Source organism: Alosa alosa, chromosome 2 (assembly GCF_017589495.1).
Source record: "Alosa alosa isolate M-15738 ecotype Scorff River chromosome 2, AALO_Geno_1.1, whole genome shotgun sequence".
Lineage (NCBI taxonomy): Eukaryota > Metazoa > Chordata > Actinopteri > Clupeiformes > Clupeidae > Alosa > Alosa alosa.
Genome location: NC_063190.1, coordinates 29,245,202 through 29,267,359, shown reverse-complemented (window position 1 = coordinate 29,267,359; position 22,158 = coordinate 29,245,202). Strand labels below are relative to the sequence as shown.

Below are 22,158 nucleotides of genomic sequence, written 5' to 3'. Positions count from 1 at the left end.
TTGGAAAGATTGGTCAATTCAAGTCAATTATATGAATATCTGGCGTTTTTGTTATTTACTCCAAACTCTTTTGTCCCATTTAACACGTATTCACCTTAATGTGAATCTCACTTGATTTGTTTTTGTTGAGACAGCTGGAGATCCAGTGTGGTTACATTTCTCACAAGTCAGTGAATAAAGTCTGCCTGAAAACGAGATATTCACTACTGTTTACTTTTCTCCCTGTCTCTGCGCCAGAGCTCTCCTTGACATGACTTATTGGTCTTTTTAATTGACTGAAGGCTTCGAGTCTAAAGATCTTATCTGTCATTCTCCCGGGCTTTGAGCGTACTCACTCACCACATCGGCAGGATTATGTGGCTTTTTTCAGTTTAGGCATTCATGTGCCCTCTCTAATTGGATTTATCCCTAAGTGTGTGTTTCATATCAGTCTGAATACGATTAAATGGACCATGATTAGTTCAAAAAGCAATAAAGAGCTTTGAGTGAAGTTAATTGAAACATAATGTTTAGATGGGGAGGGGGAAAGTCAGCTGTTCTCCCCTAGCAAACTGACGCGTCAACTCTCCCGCTATCAGAATGCATAGCCTTACCATTTCAGAAATTATTTCGCTTTAAAGGGTGGTTGTTTGACACATATTCTAAACAAAGTGTCAGAAATCTCTTGGGATTTAGCTTATTGTTGTTTAGCTTCCCCTAGTGGAAAGACATAAAGACATGCATGACTCATAAACACCCAAACATTTTTCATGTCATCAGTCACTCAAATGGTACTGTATAGCCGGCGCCACTGTTGCATAGTAGGATGTGGTGCTCCCCCCTGCTGTGATACACAACAGCGTCAGCGACAGAGCACAGAGGAGCATTGTCTTAACACCATTAATTATTTAAGAGACACCGCATGTATGATAACGTCTAATATGCCAATGTGCATTAACATTTTACATCAAGTCCATGGACCTCCTCCTGTGGTAAGAGATGCACTGTGCAGGAACAGAATGCATTTGTTAAGCATCTGAGAGAGAGTCTGCAGAGCCATACTGTGAGAGCCTCTGAACTCAGCCTGTAGCTCCTCCCTGTAAAAACTGGTGTGATTGTTGATGTTGCAACTACTACTCACTTCGGACATACTGTACCTGAGACAGAGGTCATGATGCTACCTTGTGAATCTTTGTCCATCGTCGGTGTCTGCAAGTCCGTTACATCATGCCAGATATCCCTGGCAATGCTGTCTATAGCTTTGTGGTCTTGTCTGGTTGGGCAAGGCAGTCTCATGAGGTTATGATTTAAAATGCAAACGAAAATAGCAAATGCACACTTTGTCTAAGTTGTCTGTGTCAACCCTCTAATGTATGCATATGTGAGTGTTGTCCATGAGGTACACTTTGAGAGCATGTTTAACAAGTATTTTTTAACATGAGTGTTTATTACTGTATATACTGTAGGCTGCACTAAAATGTCAGGAACCATAAACCCTAGTTTAATATGCCATCAGAGCCTTATTGTATTGCAAAAAAGCCCACTGAGATGTTAACAGGGAAAGAAGATTATACAGCATTATGTACATATAGCTTTTTATGTATTTCCGTTTAACCTGTCCATTTAATTGGTCATTGTTTCACTAAGCAGTCCAGTTCTGTGATATAGTGCAGTTAGTTACACCTTAGGTCTCTCAGATGGTTTAAGTATCTATTTTTATATATATGAAGTGTTTTTTTGGATCTTCAAAGAAGGTGGATCTGTTTTAGGGGAGCATGACGATTGGCTTTGACGAATGTAAGAAAGATATGATACAAAAAAATACATTTTTATTTCTCACTCCCTCTTCATAATGAGCAGCCGAGGCCACAATGGGCATTATGAGCCAGCCAGCAAAGATTAAAAGGAAAATTTGAATATTGTCCTCTATAATTGCATTTTTAATCAGTGTTCTGCACGCTCACCTCCCCTCCCTCTCTCTCTCTCTCTCTCTCTCTCTCTCTCTCTCTCTCTCTCTCTCTCTCTCTCTCTCTTGCTGTGTAGAGGACAGGCCGTGAAGCTTCACTCAGCTTCACTCTGCACCATTAGAGTCGCCCCCGTTTGTACACATCACTCAGTGAGAGTGTTTCATCTCCAAGCGCCGGCTTTTATGTCAATAGGTTGTGCACTTTGAGATCAAGGCCGCCCCTTCTGTCGGTGCGCCAGGAGGACTGTGTGCGCGTCTGATGCGTTTGTGCGGGTGGGAACGCAGCTCGTCATAAGAAAGAGAAAGGTTCCCTCTCTCTCTCTCACACACACACACACACACACACACACACAGATGCTCGGGTTTGTTTTCATTGGCGCAACTGGATCTCTTGGGGTTGGCATGCGATGCGCGTGCCCGTGTGTGCCCAGAGAACCCTGCTCGCAACACGCCCGCCGTGATTGATGAGGTGTGCCAACCGTGGCACCATGTGGCCAAGGCATTGGAGTAACACGGGGGGGGCAACGTGTACTTCATTACCCACGTGTCTCCACTGCCACTTCTAATACCAAATCACCACTTGTTCTGCTAATTTCCTCTTCGACGCTCTTGGGAAACGCCATTTATTCCAAGAGTCTCCACTGAACATAGTCTCTGGCCTCCACTTACCCTAAGAGGTGGTCTAGTAGAGGTAGATGATATGAAACAGCACTCGCTGACTCACAGATTTGCATGGAGTAACTGGACTAGACTTTCCGTGTCGGCCAGTGAAGTGCCATATCCGTTAGCAAGTCTATCTTTTGGTATACGTGCTCTTACTGCCCTTCCACCACAACCCCCCCCCCCCCCCACCACCCCCCCACCCCCCCACTCCCACCGCATTCCCCACCATGAGCTACAGGATGTGACAAGCTGCCGCTTTAAGTTGAATTAAATCATCCCGAGATGTGAACCGCAGGCCATTGGTTCCTGAGGAGGTGGGCATGATGAGTAATTATACCCAAACGGCCATTATTAATCCTGATATTTCCTCCCCAGAGGCCTTAAAAAATGTGTAGGATTGAAAATACACAGCCACTCTGTCTGTGTGTGTGTGTGTGTGTGTGTGTGTGTGTGTGTGTTTCTGCATGTATTACTGTATGAGTGATATATTGAGTGTTAATTAACAAGCGATGCAACTGACAGACAATTGAGTTTAAACATCTCCCAGATTTATTGCTACTCAGTACATAATGGCAAATGAAAAGTAAGGTAGAGAAAGTGAACAGTCTGTTTTGGCCTTGTATAAAACATTGCAGTCTGTATAAAGCAGATTTCATTCCATTCGTCTCTGCTTCAGGCTTTAATGGAGAATTGTTTTATTTCTTTGCCTTAGAAGTAGTTCTGCAGAGTGATAAATAAGTGTAGCGAACCAATTCGGCAATGACAAAGCCATCAGGGTGTAAAGTTTAATGACATAAGGCAGCCTCAGCCTCAATGGTTTTCTAGTGGTTTCATCCTTGGTGGTTTTCAGAAACAATCATATTTCTGTTTATGTGTCTGAATTGTATTCCATAAGTGCTTCTAATCTTCATTGAAATCTTCCATTTATTGCCTGACAACTTAGGTTTCAGTTGTGTATTACTGGAATTTATTCAATACCGTGTGTTTTCAAAACATAGTAGTTGTGGAATGTTTACATCACAGCTTTCTCATGGAGATATATAACAAAGATGTTTAAACTGACAACTTAAATATTCCTGGGCACTATAAAAAGCATAAAATTGTGCCAACAGATGCTATACATTATAACAGATGCTATACATACTGTACATTCATCATATGTGCATCTATTCCACCCAACAAAGCAAAATGGTACAATGCTATGCATGAGTGCAACCAGTAGTGCGACTGCAGCTGAAAGGCGTCTGTGCGCCAGATATCAGCAGTGATGTGCCAGCGTTCTGCAGCCAGATGCAGCAGGAGTCCCAGAGGCCTTCTGAGACAGCGTATGCGAGCCCATCATGCATGTTGGATTCAGTTTGAACCCTTCACCCGTGATGGGGGTCAGAGCGACGTGCTGGCGAGAGATGAACAACTGGTGCTGGGTGATCAGCAGAGTGCAGATGGTTAATTTAAGCACTGCACCCCCCCCAACACCCCTTCTCCCCCTTCCCTGGCCCTTCCCCTGAAGTGTTGCGAAAAGAATCGTTTTGTTTGTTTTCCCCCCCTTTTTTATCGTGTTGAGCTTGCCCGGAGCAGGCAGATTGATTAATGCAAGCCTTTCATCGTGCGAAGATACCATCACTGCTGAGAGAGATGCTTCATATACACTCAGGGACTTGACAACGTGAGTCTCCTACTTAAAAAAAATGTCATCGTCCATTTTCCTCACGTCCTCTCAAAGCCTTTCATCGTGTCACAACTCTGACGTTACACCGTTCTCCGGTGGCGCGCTGTTACTGTTGTGGCACATATCATGTTTTGATCGTTTTAAAACCAACGGACCGCTTGCTAGTCCCAAGCACTGGATTCTTTTTATTTAGGTTCGGGTGTGCGCCTCTGGCTCTGGCAGGCGGCGGGGGTCTTTGATCTAATGTCACCGAGGTGTAATCCCTTTGCCAGGCCCCCACATCCACCCACCATCCATCTGCCATCCTGTCAGATGGCTGTTTGCGCTGTGCCGCTGCGCCAAGAATTTCTTTGCTGCATTCACCTCGGGTCTTCACCTCGCCTTCGCCCAACTTGACCCGAGTTTCGCACTTCTTTGAGAAAGGGGAGAGAAAAGAGAGGCAGAGCACCATTTGTTGACCTTCCTTTTGCCTCCAATGACTTCCATCTCACAATGTCTCCCATACACAGTATATCTCATCAACAAATTTCTTTCTTCTCAATTTTCCATCTGTACGTTTTCAATACTCAGGCTCTTGTCAGCTTTGCCGTGACACAGAAGGACCCTGCAACCTTCCACCGTGTCGCCTCAGTTCAGCGTGCCCTCCCCCCCCCCGGCTGGCCTCGGTTGGTGGAGGCCAGGCCTTGCTCCCTCTCATGCGGAGCTCTGAGTAATGGCCCCACACTGCCTCCCTGTCACCATGAAAGGTGGAGCCGGCTCCTTTCTGTTGCCCTTTTTTCTCGAGCACATCCTTTCAAGCGGCAAGGCAATCCCAGCTAAGATCTCTATCCGTGGTGATTTATCTGATCTATGTGTCCATAACACTCCCTCCAGCTCACACACTCCCGCCCTCCCTCCCTGCGCGCGCACGCTAATGTTCTAATTCCCTTTCACTCAGATACTTCCTCAGGCTTCATCGCCCTCACTAGCAAGGCTGGACGCTGGACATAAACACACCCTCCATCTAAACACACCCTCTCCCAGCCCAGCCCCATCTTCCAACAGATGGGCAAAATAGACGGGTCAGACAGGGAGTGTGTGGGGTGTTTTTTTTTTGCATATAAATTGGGGGACAGCCAGTAGTAAAAATAAATGATAACATGTTGTTCCGTGAGCAGATATTTCAACAGATGCAAGATGCAATGACCGATGGATGCAAGAGACATCACAGAGAAGGAGAAAAGGAGGAGGGAGGAGCGAGCCAAATAAGCAAATGGTCAAACAAGAGGGAAAAAGAGAGAGAACTGACAACAGTTCCAATAAATAACTATACACTTGTATAAGTGAGACAAGGTACAAAAAATGGTGAAAGAAACAGACAGGTCTTGTGAAGATTTTTTTGTGTGTATGTGTGTGTTGCTAAATAATTCATTGAAGTCTGGGACAAACCACTGCTATCTTGGTAACAGTGGGTGGGCTGCAATGGGTGGGCTGCATCTGGTATCTGGATTTGTTTCCAACTGTTTGCGCTCCCCTGATCAGCTCTGGAAATAGCGTACATTTGGAGAGCGATTGCTCCCCTCCCACTCAGGCTTCCATCTGAGGAGCGTCTTTGTTTCTGCTCTCCTGATCATCACGGGTTCCTCCTTTTCGTTCCTCCTTTTAGACTCAGCCTGGGCTGTTAAACTGGCCTCTCCTCTTCCCTGCAAAATCACTGGAGCATACTACTCTCTCTTTTTTTATTGAGCTCGCATGTTTGCTGTGAATTTGTCGGCTTGGGTGAATATGTGATCGAGCAAGTTGCCTTTTTGTGTGCCTTTACTCCGTGCGTCTGTATGTGTGCTTGCACACCATGCCTGCCTCAACCTACCCACCCCCTGTTCCCACTCCCACCCCTCCTCTCTCTCTTTCTCTCTCACTCGCTCCCTCACTCTCTCTTCCACACACACACACACACATTCACGCTCTCACACACACACACACTGCACCTCTCTCCTGCTTGCGCTCATTCTCGCGGCTCTAGTCTCTAGCGCGGCCATCTGAGAGGGGGCTGTGCACCCTGTGTCGGTGTGTGTTTGCAGCGGACAGCTCAGGTTGACGCCTCGCTTTTCTTTTATTTATTTTTTTTGCGCGCGTGTCGGTGTTCGGCCATCCTGGGATTAAAGCCATCGAGGATTCAGGGGGAGGAGGATGCTTCAGCTGCTGCTGCTGTTGATTTAATTAGCCTCCGAATCGTACCAGAGCAGCCGCGCGCCACTGAATGTCTGAGCGATCCACGCCGTGCCGTAGCTCCAGGAGGCGTTTTACAGCCACCTCTCCTCCCTCTCCCTCTATCTCTCTCTCTCTCTCTCTCTCTCTCTCTCTCCCTTCAGGGATCATTTTTTCCCCTCTTCTTCGTCTTTTCTCTTGAATACATCGGGAACTGTGCATTTTAAGAGGGGAAGCAGGAGACAGACAGGAGAAGAAGTGAAGGAAAATGCGGCAGCGATCAATATGGTGCGCGCTTGAGCAGAGGCAGAAGCAGGAGCCGAAGCAGGCGGACAAGGACTGGGTTGGATATTGAGTTGCAACGACTCTTCACTCTCCTCGCTTTCTTCTTTCTCTTGCTCGGAAGCTTCAAAGGTGAGGCGTTTGAGGCGGCTGGTGTGTCGTAGAGGAGACGTGCACACAGAGCCGGCAGGCTTTTTTTTTTTTTTACCACTTTATTTATTTATTTCCTTATTTTTTCCCCCCTCAACCCTGCTGCAGTAGATTTCTCTCTCCTGCTTGCACGTCGGTCTCTCTCTCTCTATCTTTTCTTTCTCTTCATCTCTCTCTCTCCCTCTCTTTTTTCTTGGGAGATAGGCAAACGTGAGAGCTCAATCCTGCAACCCCCTTTTCGCCAGCTCAGGTCAGATTTTTTCTCTCTCTCTCTCTCTCCCCTCTCTCTCTCTCATTTTCCCACATCTCTCTCTCTCTCGTCTCGTGTCTGGTGCTTTCCTTTTTTGCTCTCTATTTAGATAATCCTCGGCCCCGCCAGGATGCTCCTTATCTGTGTCTTTGCTGCGGAGGGGCCGCCCTCTGGGCCAGAGTGGTCTTAACGGCCCATAAGTCCTTCCTGAGGGGCGCACGGAGAGAGCCTCCCACAAAAAAACACGCCACGCCTGGCACCAGAAGCAACGCCCCCTGAGTTGGGCTTTTTTCCAGCATTGTTGGGGGTTTTTTTCGACTCCAAGATATTCTCTTGAGGGATTCTTCGAGTTTTGTTAAATGGTGATAGTGGAGGATTTGTCTGGTTCTGATGGACTGTGTGTTTAGCATGGCTGAGGAATGAATTTGTTGTCCTGAGTTAGATTACCACTGACCACCAAGAAGGGTTCCTGAATGAATGAAAAGTTTTTCTTGTTTTGGATATCACAGCCCAACTGTAAAAGAACTGGGAAGGGTTATCTTTCTTTTCCTATTCCGGAAATCACTTCGGCTTTTATGCTTTTTGCATCATTTGTCAACAAAGAGAGTGCTCTCGCTTCGTCCCGCCAAGCTGTTTTCCGACCAGTCCAGCGGATTATGGACGGAATGGGCGCCGTCGCCTCTCACTGAGATGTGTCCGTCACGTCGGGTGGAACCAGCGGAGGCCAAGGGTGCCTCCCCTCCACCTTCCCGATCCCGGCCGGAGCTAGTGCTGCCTAGGTGCGATAGTGGGAACGCTGGGAGCGTTGAGAGCGAGGCGGGCCGGGCAGGCCTCGGTTGGCGCTCCTGCTGGAGGTTGGCGCTCTCCTTGGCGCTGCTCGCCTCCCTCCTGGACAGAACAGGCAGTGCCCGCGTGTCCTCCAGCCTGAGCACGACACACCACGTCCATCACTTCCACAACAAGCATGGCCGAGTGCCCATCGCTATCAACAGGATGCCCATCCTCACAAGAGGCTTCCCCAGTAAGTTCTCCTCTTCGTTGTTGGCCTTTGCACACTGACATCGTTCATTTCATATGTGTTCTCTCAGTCCGCCCAATACAGAACACTGCTGTAGGAAATCTCTTTTACTGACTGAACGGATGCGAAAAACGCAGAAACTTAAGCCTGTTTCAAAAACCTTTTTTACAAACGAAAGTCAATAATATAAATGCGATTGATACAACACGAGGTCGTATTTATTTCTCAATCGTGTGACAATTCATACAAAAAATGCGGACTCGGTGTGCAAAGGCCTGTACACTCTCTCCCCTCTCCCCTTCTTTGGATAAACTTGCTCTTTGTGAGTCAGATTAGTAAAGTGAGGTTGTCCAAGCACATTAGCCAAACGCTAAAAGCTAATGTGAAGAATAGCATGTGTGTGTTCGGTGTCTCTAAGTGCTTTGGTTACATGACTAGTGAGGCCATATAAAGGTGCTTACTGGTGTTGCTTTCCTCTTAACTTCTGACCTTTTTACTCTTACTCTTATGTGTACATAAAACACACATAACACAAGTGCTCCCCTGCAGGCAAAAGTGCATAGAGTGGTGCAGGCCTCAGTGGAGTGTCTACTGTCTTAAGGCCGGTTCAGACCTCAGACTTCTTCCCTTGATTCAAACTGAGGGTTCAAAGCATTATTTTTACCAGCCCAAAAGTATCACAGCACTATAGAATAATATGATATCGGACACTGGAAGCATTTTTACTTTTCAGTTTCACATTTTATGACTTCTTAGAGGACTGGTAAAGGAACCTCTGTGGTCTAACCCAGTGTGGACAGGCTTGTTGTGTTGATATAGCATCTGTGTTCAAAAAGGGTGATTTAACCAAAAGATGAATCCATTATCAAAATCACACTGCAAATATAACATGTACTATATGTTATATCTTAACAGCAAATAATTACAGGATCCATGAAGCAGAGGAGACATTCCCCTATATCCACATCTTCCTACTTTGCTAAAGCCCTAATATAGCTTTTATATACAGATTCTACTAAGTGTATTGATCTGCACACAAGCACACCTTATGCACGTAGTTCATGTTTTCAGAATTACCCAAAAGGTTGTTTGACGGAGGCCTGTGTGGCTGAATTACATCCTCTTTTTGGTTTGACACTGAAATTGCCATTCTTGTGAATGGAAATGTATGTTTGAGGGTTTCTATTTCAGTGTTGAAGCCAGGCCAGGTTTGCAGCATCTACGAAGGCGGTGAGTCATCTATCGGTTATTGAGTTGCACTGACGAGAATGTGGCCAGCATGTCTGAATTGCATTCTTAGATGCAGCTCGCTCTGCTGAATCTCCCCATTGCAATATATCATATAATTTGAATGAACTGGCAACACCAATGATGTATGCTGCACCAACTGTGCCTACAGTAATATTTGATTAAGAACAAATGGCATCACACAAAATGGGAGGGGTATTTTAAGACCCTGTTAATTATGGAACACATGTTCACTGAAACGCTTTTTGTGCTATGCCCTGCCCTCTGTTCAGGAAGATCTATGGCACAAAGCATCCGCTCTGTGTTTCAAAACCTGCTCCAAGCCCTCAGTGATATGCTGTAGTGCAGTAACAACACACACTATGTGGCTGCTTGTGTAAAATCAATGCAGGGTGCCGTAGCAATTCACAAATTCAATCAATGCAATGTGCAATAACTAGTGGTGATTGTTAAGTAGTGGTAGTAACCAGTGATTTACTGATTAGGAAGTGGGGAAAGACAACAGCGTTCATTTTGTCACCTCTTGTTCAGTGCTTCCTGTTAGGTTAGGATGTGTTCGAGCAGAGCTCTGGCATCACCCTTGGATCAGTGAATTGAGTCCTCCTCAGACCATCCATCTTCCGCAGCTCTCACTTGGCTTGAGCAGTGTGGAGAGGGCCCGGTGGAGTAATACTGTCGGCCTGTGATGACATCAGTTAGTGGAATCATTGTCTGCGCCTTTTTGGCCTCGAATGGCTTGAGAGAGAGAAACATCTCACCACTCAGCTTTGATTCTCAGCCAGAGCAGGCCCATTCATCTACAAAAAAAAAAAAGAGATTCCAACATATTTCCAGTACCCTTATCTTTCTGACACAGCCAAGGTATTGGACATGAGGTAAAGTCAAGCAGACGTTCCGTGAATGATACGAGGACTGTAATAGCGTTCACCTTTTCCGTAGCGCAGCCTTTCATAGGCCTGCAGATCACTATAAATGGTGCTATTACAGAGGCTGTCAAAGGGACATGGTGAAAGGGTAATGTCTCAGATGGATATTGTTGTCCGATGGCCTCTGTTGTCAATGAATCGTTTCAGTTTTGTTGCTCCGTAACAGAAACAACCAATTCTGCAGATACAGGGAAATGTTTCAAAGACCTCCAGTGTCTGGTGCAGGGGTAAAGGATGTGCTCTCTTGGAGGAACAGAGAGAAACATAAAGGTGCTGTCCAAGAGGAATGATCACCTGCTCCGGCTGTGATGTACAGTACAGTAGGACCACACAGGCGTCAATGCGAGTGACTGCAGCGAGTTAAGTGAATGAGTAAAGACTATTGATAAGTGCCTGCCTCGGAGGGGTGTGGGCAAAGAGCGTGAATGACAAGGAGCAGGGGTTTGATTTCTGCCACACCATCCCGGATCCCCTTGGAGGCCCTCGTCGACATCGACACCCCGTGACAGGACACAGGCCTTATCCATCACACCTGCCAACGCCACCCCAGCTCCTCCACGCTGTCCCCTCGGAAGGAAAGCCCTACCAGTGACAAGAGGCCAAAAGCTCTCTGACATGCGCTCCTGCCAAAGCCTTGTCACGCTCCCCCATGCCGCACTGATGCGGCTGCTGCATGAAATGGCCTTTTCATTTGATTTCCAGAGAGTGGGAGTAGAAGCTGGAAATAAAGAATGCTGTTTTCATTGCATCTAGCCTAATGTTTTGTGCCTCCCATTGACTGCTCAACAACAGCAATTGAACCTACAATTGTATGTTCACGTTGTGATCCTGTGGCATGGCTGTCGCTGCGTTGTTGGGTTCAGTGGCTGGGACGCGGTCCTCCTGTAATAATCTCTAGCTGCTGTAATGATTATTAAGACGTTAGTGTTGATGTCGACCTCCTCTCATCTCTCACTTATGATAAGCACCCACAGGGCTCATGTGTCTTTGTGAGGATGCCGTGGTCCTCTACTGATCCCTCAGGTCCTCCTGAGCATCCCATCACCCCCCCTCCCCCCAGTGTTCACTGATGTAGATTCCAACCTCCACGCTCCCCGCACGCTGCTATCATCTCTCATTGTGATGCACAGGCGCCCCTCCCCGGCTCCTAATACCCCAGGCCCAATGCACTGATGGAAGCTGCTGTTTGACAACCAACGGGCCCCCTGTTTGCTCAGCCAGTCCGTCCCATGCATGTTGATGTGAAGGTTCCTGAGCCTGTCCAATCACATACGAGAAGGGTGGGTGGGGTGGGGGCTGAGGGTGGGGGAGGTGGTTGTGGGTGCTGCTGTCGTCATGACGGCAACCTGAGATCAAACTGCAATCTGTTCAAGGACTTCGCCCTTTTTCTGTGCACAGACTCACTTTTTTTACACTTTACGGCTAACGTCTGTGACTCGGTGAATATGCTGCCCACGCCTCTGCACATTTTCACACTTCCTGTGGAGGCTGTAGCTTTGTACACAAAGGGGAGTACACATTTATTTATTTATTTATTTATTTATTTATATATATATATATATATTTATTTATTTATTTATTTATTTATTTATTTATTTATTTATTTATTTATTTTCATTCAGATCATTGACCTGGCCAGTGTTTCTTTTTTGTATTGAATCCACACTGCATTAGAAATGGCCTGTAGACAAAAGGACAATAATGGATTTCTGCTGGAAATCAGTGCATGAATGTGCCATTGTTTGCCATTTGGTGCGTTTAACTGAATAGCTGTGACGACTGAGCAATTCATGTGGCTTCATATGCTTCAGCTGCAGTCGGACATTCAAGGCACATTGCTCTTACATTAGCAAACCTGATGACCATGAAACTCTACCCACTGCTGATTCTAGATCAGACATGGCTGTGATATGCAGCAGCTTTGCATTAGGCCCATTTTACCTACAGTCTAAAACAGACATGTCAAAGTCAAGGCCCCCGGGATGATATTTGATTAGTATTAGAACCGGCCCGCAGGCCACAGCCGCCGGCTGCTGTTTTGCACGCACCAATACTCCATTCCCCACAATGCAACTGTAGCCCACGAACTCACTTCGGCGCCACAAGTGGGCCTCAGCTTCATTATTCATCAGTATTCGGTCAGGGCAGATGTCAACTTTCAGCTACCCCCCTCCCCAGTGTTGTGCCTAAACGCGTTCATTGAACGAAAGTTCATGAACTCGTTCATATTTTGAGCGAACGTGAACTGAACGTACTGTATTACTACTGCCGGATGAACGTTACTGTGAACTCTTTCATTCTGGTGTCTGTGAACGGCACGCTCTTTCAGTTTAACTTCGTTGAATAGGGTGCCAGATTTCCACAGAGCCTTCCACGCGAAAACCCGGCTAAAACACACCGTGAAAAGGCCTTTATATGGTAGCATGAAGGTCACCATTCGTTAAACTATGGGCCGAGGTCCGTAATGTGGACAATGGTCTGCAGAGTGAAATTATTCCCGGGCCATCGTCTGATAATTTGCTGCGCAATTGATCAAGGAGCCGGCAGACAGGAAAAAAAAAACATTTCTGCAATTAGTAGGAAATACTTGTTTGGTGTCATCAAATATAGAGGCATAGAATTAAGTCGTGGTATGAGCGTTTATTCAATGCATGCGTGTGCCCGTTGGTAGCAAAGCTAAGCTTCAACCTATTGGAAGGCTATTTAATTATGAAACAACATTTAATAGAACGACATGGATTTATGCAACTTCCATAAAAAACAGAGCACAGCTTATATAAAACACTGTTTGGCATTAAGTATTAAAGTCAGCCAAAAGCTATTAATTAGTCTTAGTTAAAGATAGTTAAAGATCTCCAGATCAGTGATTTACGCATGATCTGTTACCATTCACAAAAGCTGGTATTGTGTTTCCTGAATCCTTACATTCAGGCATTCAAATTAAATGTAATTAAATAGCATATAAATATTCTATCAGTGTATGATGCTTGCATGAGGGAAACATCCCAAAACAACGGCACCCATATAACTGCTGTTGTTTTGAGAAGTATTTCTCATGCAAGCATCATGCAACAATGCAAAAACAATGAAACTGTTGTAGGCCTAATTATATTTTACATTAGTAAAGCAGTAGCCTACGCTGATGTGCATGTTTTCACAAACTTTTGTGAACAATCTTAGCATTTTAAACATTTGACTGTTTTGAAATGCATGTATAGCAATATAGCATAAAAATAATAATAATTGTGATATCATTATGATAATTTGATGGGGGGTGGGGGGAGGGTGTGGGTTCATGAAGGTGGGCCCTATGACCCCAAAGTATGCCTTGACTGGGCCTCAGGTCAAAGAAGTTTGAGAAAGGCTTATGTAGACGACAAAGCAGCAAGGAGGCATCGTATGATCATTTAAACAAGTTTTATGACAAGGTCGGTGAGGATGGGAAAAATCGTACATTTCTGTGCAAACTTTGCCCGCACTTCAGTCACAGTCATTATTCATTTAATCATTAAATAAAATACAATACACGTCTTGGTTCAATAGGTTACGTGCAGTCATTTTAATATGTTTTAATAAACATTGAACCAGTCCGGCCATTGGCTTGTAGCAAATTTGGTTTTTTGGCCCTCTAATGCATTTGACTTTGACATCCCTGGTCTAAAAGTTGTCAACTGACAAGTCTACTACGTCTACCTTACGGTAGCACGTTTGTCCGTGTCCACAAATTTGACATGTCCACAAATTAGATTTTTGTTTTAGCACCATATAATATAAAATAATATGATGTGGTGCAAAATGATGATTATATTTACAAAGTAACAAAATGGAAATTAAATGTCATAGAATGGTTATTATTTCATTGTCATATTTTTCTCACTTAGTCCAAAGAACACTTGAACCTTAATTCTCAGTTGATGAATTTGAAATGTGTTTTCACAACTGTCAGACTGTCTTGTCAGTCTGATTTAAAGTCACATTAGGTATCCCCTGAGTTGCCTGTTCAGTGCCTGCACTCATATACTGAACTCATACTGAACTCATATACAGTCTTGACTCTGAAAATGGGGAACAAGCATAATAAACAATATCAAGCCATAAACAACCACAGCCAATCAACCAATGCCGTTTCAGCCAATAGTGCATTTTAATTGTGTAGTGGCAGTAACACATCTGCTGTAGGATGGAGTAGTACAGAAGTCCTATTGTGATGTTCCGTTCCTGGCGCCAACTCCTCATTTCATGTGGCGGTAGTCGATTGCAGAGAGCCTAAGAGCGATCTGTTTGATGTTAATGGTGAGTCAGTTACTGGGATCATCTCATTCTTCTGCACTACCCAGCAGCACTCATTTGAAAGGAACAAGAAAGACTCACTCCCTCCCTGTGTTATAATGGATGTGAACTTCCTGAGTTGCCTGGATCCTAAGGCAAAAAAGAGAGATATTTCAGGTATTTCTGTTTCAGTGGAAGTCATCTGCCATGTCAGCACTGCTTGTGACTGTGTTTAAATAGAAGAACAGGCCTGCCATTTTAATGTGTTCCCCCATTAGTGACATGGATTAAAATAGTGGTATATGAGAGAGACTACCCAAAATGGCTACTTGGGTTGAATTAGGGGCTTGGATAGTTTCAAAATGTACACATTAGCTACAGTACAGCTTTGCAATTGTTTTTGGGACATCTCTGGAATGTTTTCTGAACATATTTGAAATATACGTAAATATTTCTACTTATATACCCAAACATTATGCAGTGCATTTTTATATGTAAATGAAAAATAACAGACATCCATAGTTTTGTTTAGTTTGGGTATGAGTCTGATTTAAGAAAAAATAAATGGCAAGCTCAGTGTGTGCTATTTGGCCGTAATCTCAGTTTGCCCACATCCTATGCTTTGAAACCTTGTCTGTAAGAAACAGAAAAAGTACTGAAAGCGCTATGCCACTATGATAAATTGCATAAATGACATGGAAAATTGAAACGAAAAATGGGTCATGACCTTGAAGGAACACATTTCCTTCTACTACATTATGCTGAAGGGAAAGAAGTAATGCAGGTTTATATTGATGCTCCAAGCATCTGCAGTCTCATGGCCATAGGCATATACTTTGCAGCACGTCTGTGTTGTCTGTCATGAATGCTGAAGACGTGTTAGAGATTCAGTACCATGCAGTTTTACACAGTGTGTCAGGATTTAGATTTGAATACATTATTGTGCAAGTTTGAGTCGAGAGTTGAAGAGTGTAGACAGCCCCTCAGAGTCTGAACGTCTGCGTTGATTGTTACCATTGTTAAATAGCTAATCCACGCTAACCTCATTCCAAAAAACATGCAGAAATCCAGCTTGGACGAACAGCAACGATAATGCGTAAATATAACCTCCATCTGATGGTCATTACTCATGTGTTCATTGGCTCGCTCTCTTTTTGTGTGGATCGGTTGGACCGTCCTCCGTGTTCTACCGGTGTTCTCGTTCCACCCACTCCCGTTTCCCCTGACGGAGACGAGAATAGCCTAGCGCACACTGGTACCTACTGTGATGGAGACAACGCACAGACAAACACACACACACACACACACAGACACAAAGGAACACTTACCTGTTAGGGTTATTGAAATTGCAGTTCTGTACATCCTGAGCTATATCTGAGATATATCTGTACATCCTGGTTGTAGAGAATACACAATTCTGTACTCCCCACTCCACCGACACTATTAATAATTTGCTTTTAAATAACATTTGCCAAAGGAGGGATTTGAGCCTTAAAAGAACTGGTTGCAGCTCATTGTGCTATTTAGAGAGATAATAAAATTATTCCTGGCAATCTCTCTAAGGATTACACAATTTCACAGATAAACGAGCACATAGCCGACACAAGCCATAATGATAATACTGGTGGCAGAAGTGGGATCCACACTGGCGCATCGGGGACAGCAGTGCTAACGCTAACACGTTCTCCTGCCTCGGCAACTCTGGAATTAAGAGGGGATTATTCCAGTGCTTCATCTCAGTGTTTACAAAACACCATGACATGGCCCGGCTCTGTGAAACGCCCCAGTCAGGGCATTTTGAAGTATGACATCATTGTGGAAAAAATTATAAAAGACAGAGCGGTTTAGACGTAAGGGCTGTATAAGCTCTCAAATGGCACTGCACACCTATAACTTTTACTGGAAGCGCAGTGAATCCAAACGAAGCTGTATCTCTGGCTGTGTGGGGGTCCACCATGTAATATTTATCATCATTTCTTCAGAGACTATAAAGGGCTTTCCGGGCACTTTGTTGCAAAGCTCTCTTTCTTCAGAGCTGCACTGTCATGACAGAATTTTTACGGCCTGCACAGCACATCAATGAGTGCAGATATACGTGGCTCTCATGCATTTGTCTTTTACTCTGAAACGAGCTTTTCATACCTGGTCTTAAAACTCCTTATATCACCACATCATCCGCCAGACACTACCGCACTGCTGTTTGGCTCCCCTTTGGTCACACGTGGGCTTCTTATGTGCCAGAGGAAACCTTCAAAGCTGCTCTGTCTCTCTTACACACAAATGGCGGAAAGGAACCCATTGTAATTCATACCTGACATTATCCTTAGCTGCACAGGACAGTAAATTGGGGTTATGGAGACTTTGAAAGAGTTTTTTTTTTTTCTTTTCGGGCTGTCTCACGGAGTACCTGGAAAATGCACGGGGGTCAGATGTGCCAGACGGGAGACACTGACAGCCCTCCAAAACATGTCACCCTCATTGGCATTACAAAGTATTTATCTCTCCTTCCTCGGAGGGTATTCTTTCACCACCTGCTCTCTCTGGGAGAAGCCTGGAGGGCACTCAGAAATCATCGGTGATAACAGTGTAATCAGATCAGAACACGTCCGCCGCACCGTGATTGCAAAGGGCACTTGAACCACTACAATCAAGCTGTGACTTTAAAATGTGAGCCTTTGCTGCTTAGTAATACCCCCTCCTCTGCAGCGACGAGACGGGACTGAGTGTGTGGAGAAGTGGCCAGGTCTGCCGCTCTGTCCAACTTCTGGGCCTCCCGGAACCAGCTGCCAGAGGTGGCAATGTCTGACTTCATCTTACCATATGTTTGTTCCAACCATTCACTAAACCAGGTGACGATAATTAGCACAGCTCTTCAGCCAGGTAGATCAGCTAATTACAGATTTCTACCTCTGCCAGCTGTCTTGACATACTTCCCCAAAGCCGTACAAGCACTGAGATTTTTGGCCCGATTTTTAGTCACAAGTTAGTCAGCCACGACGAAGTTCAGAATCGGGCTAAATTCCTGTCCGATCGATAGTTGTTTGTTGTATAGTTTGAGCCTGATTAGAATACATAGGGGCAGCCGTGGCCTGCACTTCGTTAGCGCTTCGGACTTGTAACCGGAGGGTTGACAGTTCGAACCCCGACCAGTAGGAATGGCTGAAGTGCCCTTGAGCAAGGCACCTAACCCCTCACTGCTCCCCGAGCACCGCTGTAGCAGGCAGCTCACTGCGTCGGGATTAGTGTGTGCTTTACCTCACTGTGTGTTCACTGTGTGCTGAGTGTGTTTCACTAATTCACGGATTGGGATACATGCAGAGACCAAATTTCCCTCACGAGATCAATAGAGTATATATACTTACTTATACTTTATACATAACTATATGTATAAAGTATAGCTTCCAACTGATCAGTTTGGATTGCTGCCATGTCAGACATCTTTGTTGCCTGTAGTAGTTAGAATATCTTATCTTATACACTCTGGACGCACAGTGCTTAAACTAATAGTGTACCACATGTGCATCAGTGTTGCAGCCTGCATTGTTTGGGTGGTAAGCCCAGTAATGCACAGACTAATAAAGTTAAATCAGTCATTAAATGTGGTACACTATTAGTTTAAGCACTGAGCACAGAGTGTACAAGATAAGATGTTCTAACTACTACAGGCAACAAAGATGTCTGACATGACAGCAATCCAAACAATGCAGGCTGCAACACTGATGCACATGTTTTGTTTTATTGTGCTACACGGTCTTATTATATTGACTAATTGAGAACAGAGCTAAAAGACGGTACCCCTTTTATTGGTTCTTTTAATTACATGGGGTAATCTCACTCCTGGATACACACTGTAACTGTCAAATATAAGTGGCAATTACAGGGGCACTCTTACATGCAGCAAATTGCATTATTAGATACTCTTACCAAGCACTCTGAAGGTGAATTATTTTATTATTACATACGGTTTCAACAGCCGACTTAGCTGCTGTTCATCATCAGTAAAGTATGACCCTACCACATTCTCCTGTGCTTCATGGGCATTTTCGCCAGATCTCCTTCTGGATACAAATGTGTTCCATGGTTCCTGCATTGTTCTATTTGAGGCTAAGTGCAGTACACATCAGAGGGTCATTGGCCATATTGTATGCCTGGCAGTTATTGTACTATGGCAGTTATTGTACTATGGCTATGTTATTGCTACAGGCATTGTAGCTTTATGTGTACACCAAGGACCCTGGTTTCAGTTTTTTTTTTTGTTAATGTGTCCACCTTCCAGTGAGTGCAGAGTTGAGAAATGATCTTGAAATACTGAAATGGTTTGGTTACTTGCAAAACAATGTGCCGTTGTATTAGGGGGAATGTTTTTTTTCTTTTTCTGGGTTTATTAATGCACAAATAGCCATATCGTTCTGCACTTATTTCAACACATTTTATGTTCTTATGTGAGAGACAGGCATACAGGCGGCACACTGAAAAACAAGACAGACCTTATTTTATTCCAAATGTTGCAGTCCATTAGACGACATAGCTTGAGGCATATTTGCCAAATTAATTTGATTGTGTCCCAGTGAATGGCAAAGATGGTGCGCTCTCTTAGAGAGGTTATTAAAGTAATATTATTTTAGCTCAGACCCAGTCAGAGTGGTGTTCAAAGTAAACTGTGAAAATTTCATTGACCACCCTCCAGCTCCAGTAATATAAGTCTCCTTTTTATGTGAAACATGGCCTATCTCAGCAAAGATAAATGCACTATGTATTTTAATGGATTCAACATTCACTCACCTCCTTTTACAGCTTGGCAGGGAACAGCACAATTTAATACTGTTTGCACACTAATAATAACAATTGTAAGAGCAGAGTACTTCCCTAAGGACCGTGTCATGTATTGCATTCAATGAGGCGAAAGACAGCTGACAACTTTTGCCTACTGAGACTACTGTGTAAAAAAGAAAGGAGTAACAGTAGGATTTGCCATTAATAAGACTGCAGTGGTCTTGTCTGCACACCGTTGATGTACAGAGAGGAGTCATGGTGAAAGCTTTTGTCTAGCCAGGGTTGGTTTCTCTACATTGTTTAATAGGCACTGGCAGTAAATTGCTTTCCTCTCGTTGTCTTTTATTCTTCACTTCTGTGTTGCCTATTTCCTATTATTTTCCTCTGAGCTCAAGGTGATAATTTAGTCCCACAATGTGTGTTGAGAGGGCTTCCTCTCTGTGACAGGCAACCCCCTGATGAAGAAGACGCTGTAATTAAGGGAAAGGGTTCATTTAGTCACCGAGATTCTCAGAGAGAAAAGCGTCCAGTCAATACAAGCATGAACAGAATGCATAGCGATGCCTGACCTAGCTGCCATGATCAATTTGCATGGAATCGCAAAGAAAGTACTAAGAACACTTTTCTGGCAGGAGCTGCACACTCCACATATGCTGCCAGGAATAAAACTCAACTTAATGTATTCCAGAATATTTACCTGTTATTTGTGTGTACAGAGGAGCAAAAGACTAGACCGCTCTCCAGTCAATTGGGAAGGCTTCGGGAAAGAGCCTGGTTTCTGTTCGGTCTGATTTCGGGACAGAACTGGAAGGCCTGAAGGAAATAAACGATCTCTTTCCTGCTCAGATCATCTGTATTCATGAGATGATTGGCGCCGCCGCCATGCGGTGTTTCACCGCCTACATTAGATTCCGGGGAGCCTTTTGTAATCTGCCTGCTATGTCGTTTGCTAAAAGTGCAAAAGAGATTCTCTTTGCGCGAAATTATGAATTGGTTGTGTGTTAAGTATGTGTCTACAGCTTAAATACGGGTCTATTTGTTTCCTTTTTGGTTGTATTTGGTCTATGTTTCTCTCCTTTGGCATGAGGTCTGGTGAAGACAGAGGAGGAGAGGCGAGGAGAGGAGAGGGGCTGTTTTACTAAGCAGCACCTGTCAGCCTCAGTGTGGGCCCTGGCAGCCACCATGTTCCCTCATTTGAGGGAGAAAGCTTTCGCAGACAGAGCCATGACTCATCGTCAATACAGTTTGTGGCCCCGTTCACAATGGGATATCCACACACACACACGCCCACGCACACTCATGTGTGCGTGCAGACATGCACTTGCAAACACACACAGACACACACACAGACACACACATACTCACACACATAGACACACACACACACACACACACACATCAGAGGTTGACGCCAGCCAAGGTGGATTCCCACTTCCAACGCTGCTGCGGGACAAAGCTGAGGGTTTTGATTCACAGTAGTATTCCTGTCAGCTGTGGTGTTCGCGGTGCCGCCAGCACACATGTCTCCAGCCCTCAGAGGACGCCATAGAGCACACTCACACACTCACTCTCACACTCACACTCACGGACTCCCCGCTTTCAATCCCGGAGAGGAGAGGAGAGGAGTGCTGGAGTGGGAGAGCTCTGAAGTGACTCATTCATCTGAAAAAAAAGATGCAGTAATCACAGCTTGATGACTATGTTTTAAAACAGGGAAACCATTTCAAAACTACCTTGAAGTAGAGGTCTTCTTTGTATTTTATCAGCATCTACTTAAAGGCCACCACCTCATTAAAGAAAGTTCTATGTCATTTTTGCTGCTCTTAATAAGACCAAAAGGTTATGAATTTAAGATAATAATGAGCCGAGTTACACAGAGATGTTAAAACACTTAAGCTGTGTGCCTTTGAGGTGAATATAGATAAATCACATTATTAACACCAGCGGAATACAAAAAAGCTGAGATTTTTTTAATATGGCTTGAATTGCATATGCACCATAGGCTGTAAAGATATGCACACATTTAACTTTGGTTAGAGCTGCATAGCTGTTTGCATCAGGGCCTGATTTTATTTTTCACTTCATGGTAATGTAATGACTATTACTTATACTGTAGTACGTAAGAGACAAGAAAGTTGGTGGAAACCACCAAGAACACCCATTTTTTTGTTGTTGTCTGGTCTAATGAGTAGCAACACTGGAGAGACAGAGCGAGAGAATGAAAGGAGTGGGAGAGGTGGGGGTGGGGCTGATGAAGCACAGAAGCAGCTCACAGGCACGGTGCCTGAAACAGACGGTGTAGCAAACTTGCTTTCACATGTCAGGCCTGGTGCATTAGCCCTGCATATTTTATGGCGGCCATTATTATTTCATATGTTTCCTTTTTATGTGTAGTCTCTGAGCCCCAGCTCTCAATGGCTGCTGAAAATACAGAAGGCTGTAGGTCCAGCAGGACTCTGATTCGCCTTCTATCCATTTGTCTCGTTTGATCTTGGGAGTCCTGTTTTTTCTCAAAAAAAAACATGACCCAGATCAATCTCATGAACACATGGTTATGATCGTTTCGATTACTGAGGACCCTGAAGCCGGCAGCTCGTGAAGCTCTTTCGAGTGTCTGGAGGTCTTGATTTCTTGGAAGATTGTGGGAGTACAGCTCTTAGTTCCAGATGTGACTGTTTGACTTGTGTTCTAGTTAGTGAATCCATGCTTCATGAAAAGGATGCTTTTTTAATGAAGGCTGAGTGTATTGTCTCAATGTGTTAACACCTTCCATGGCAT

At 44.5% G+C, this 22,158-nt stretch overlaps 1 protein-coding gene across 12 annotated transcripts in view; it reads left to right on the top strand.

Annotated features, from left to right (window-relative positions):
• Positions 1-22,158, top strand: part of nrxn2a (neurexin 2a) — a 187,996-nt gene that overhangs the window by 113,007 nt on the left and 52,831 nt on the right. The window contains exon 1 of one of the 12 annotated variants that reach the window (XM_048238060.1): positions 6,207-8,167. The exons of the other annotated variants lie outside the window; for them this stretch is intronic. Within the exon in view, the coding sequence (XP_048094017.1) occupies positions 7,624-8,167 (544 nt within the window). The 5' untranslated portion in view covers positions 6,207-7,623. Of the gene's footprint in view, positions 1-6,206; positions 8,168-22,158 lie in introns of those variants that run through there. 12 annotated transcript variants of the gene reach the window in all.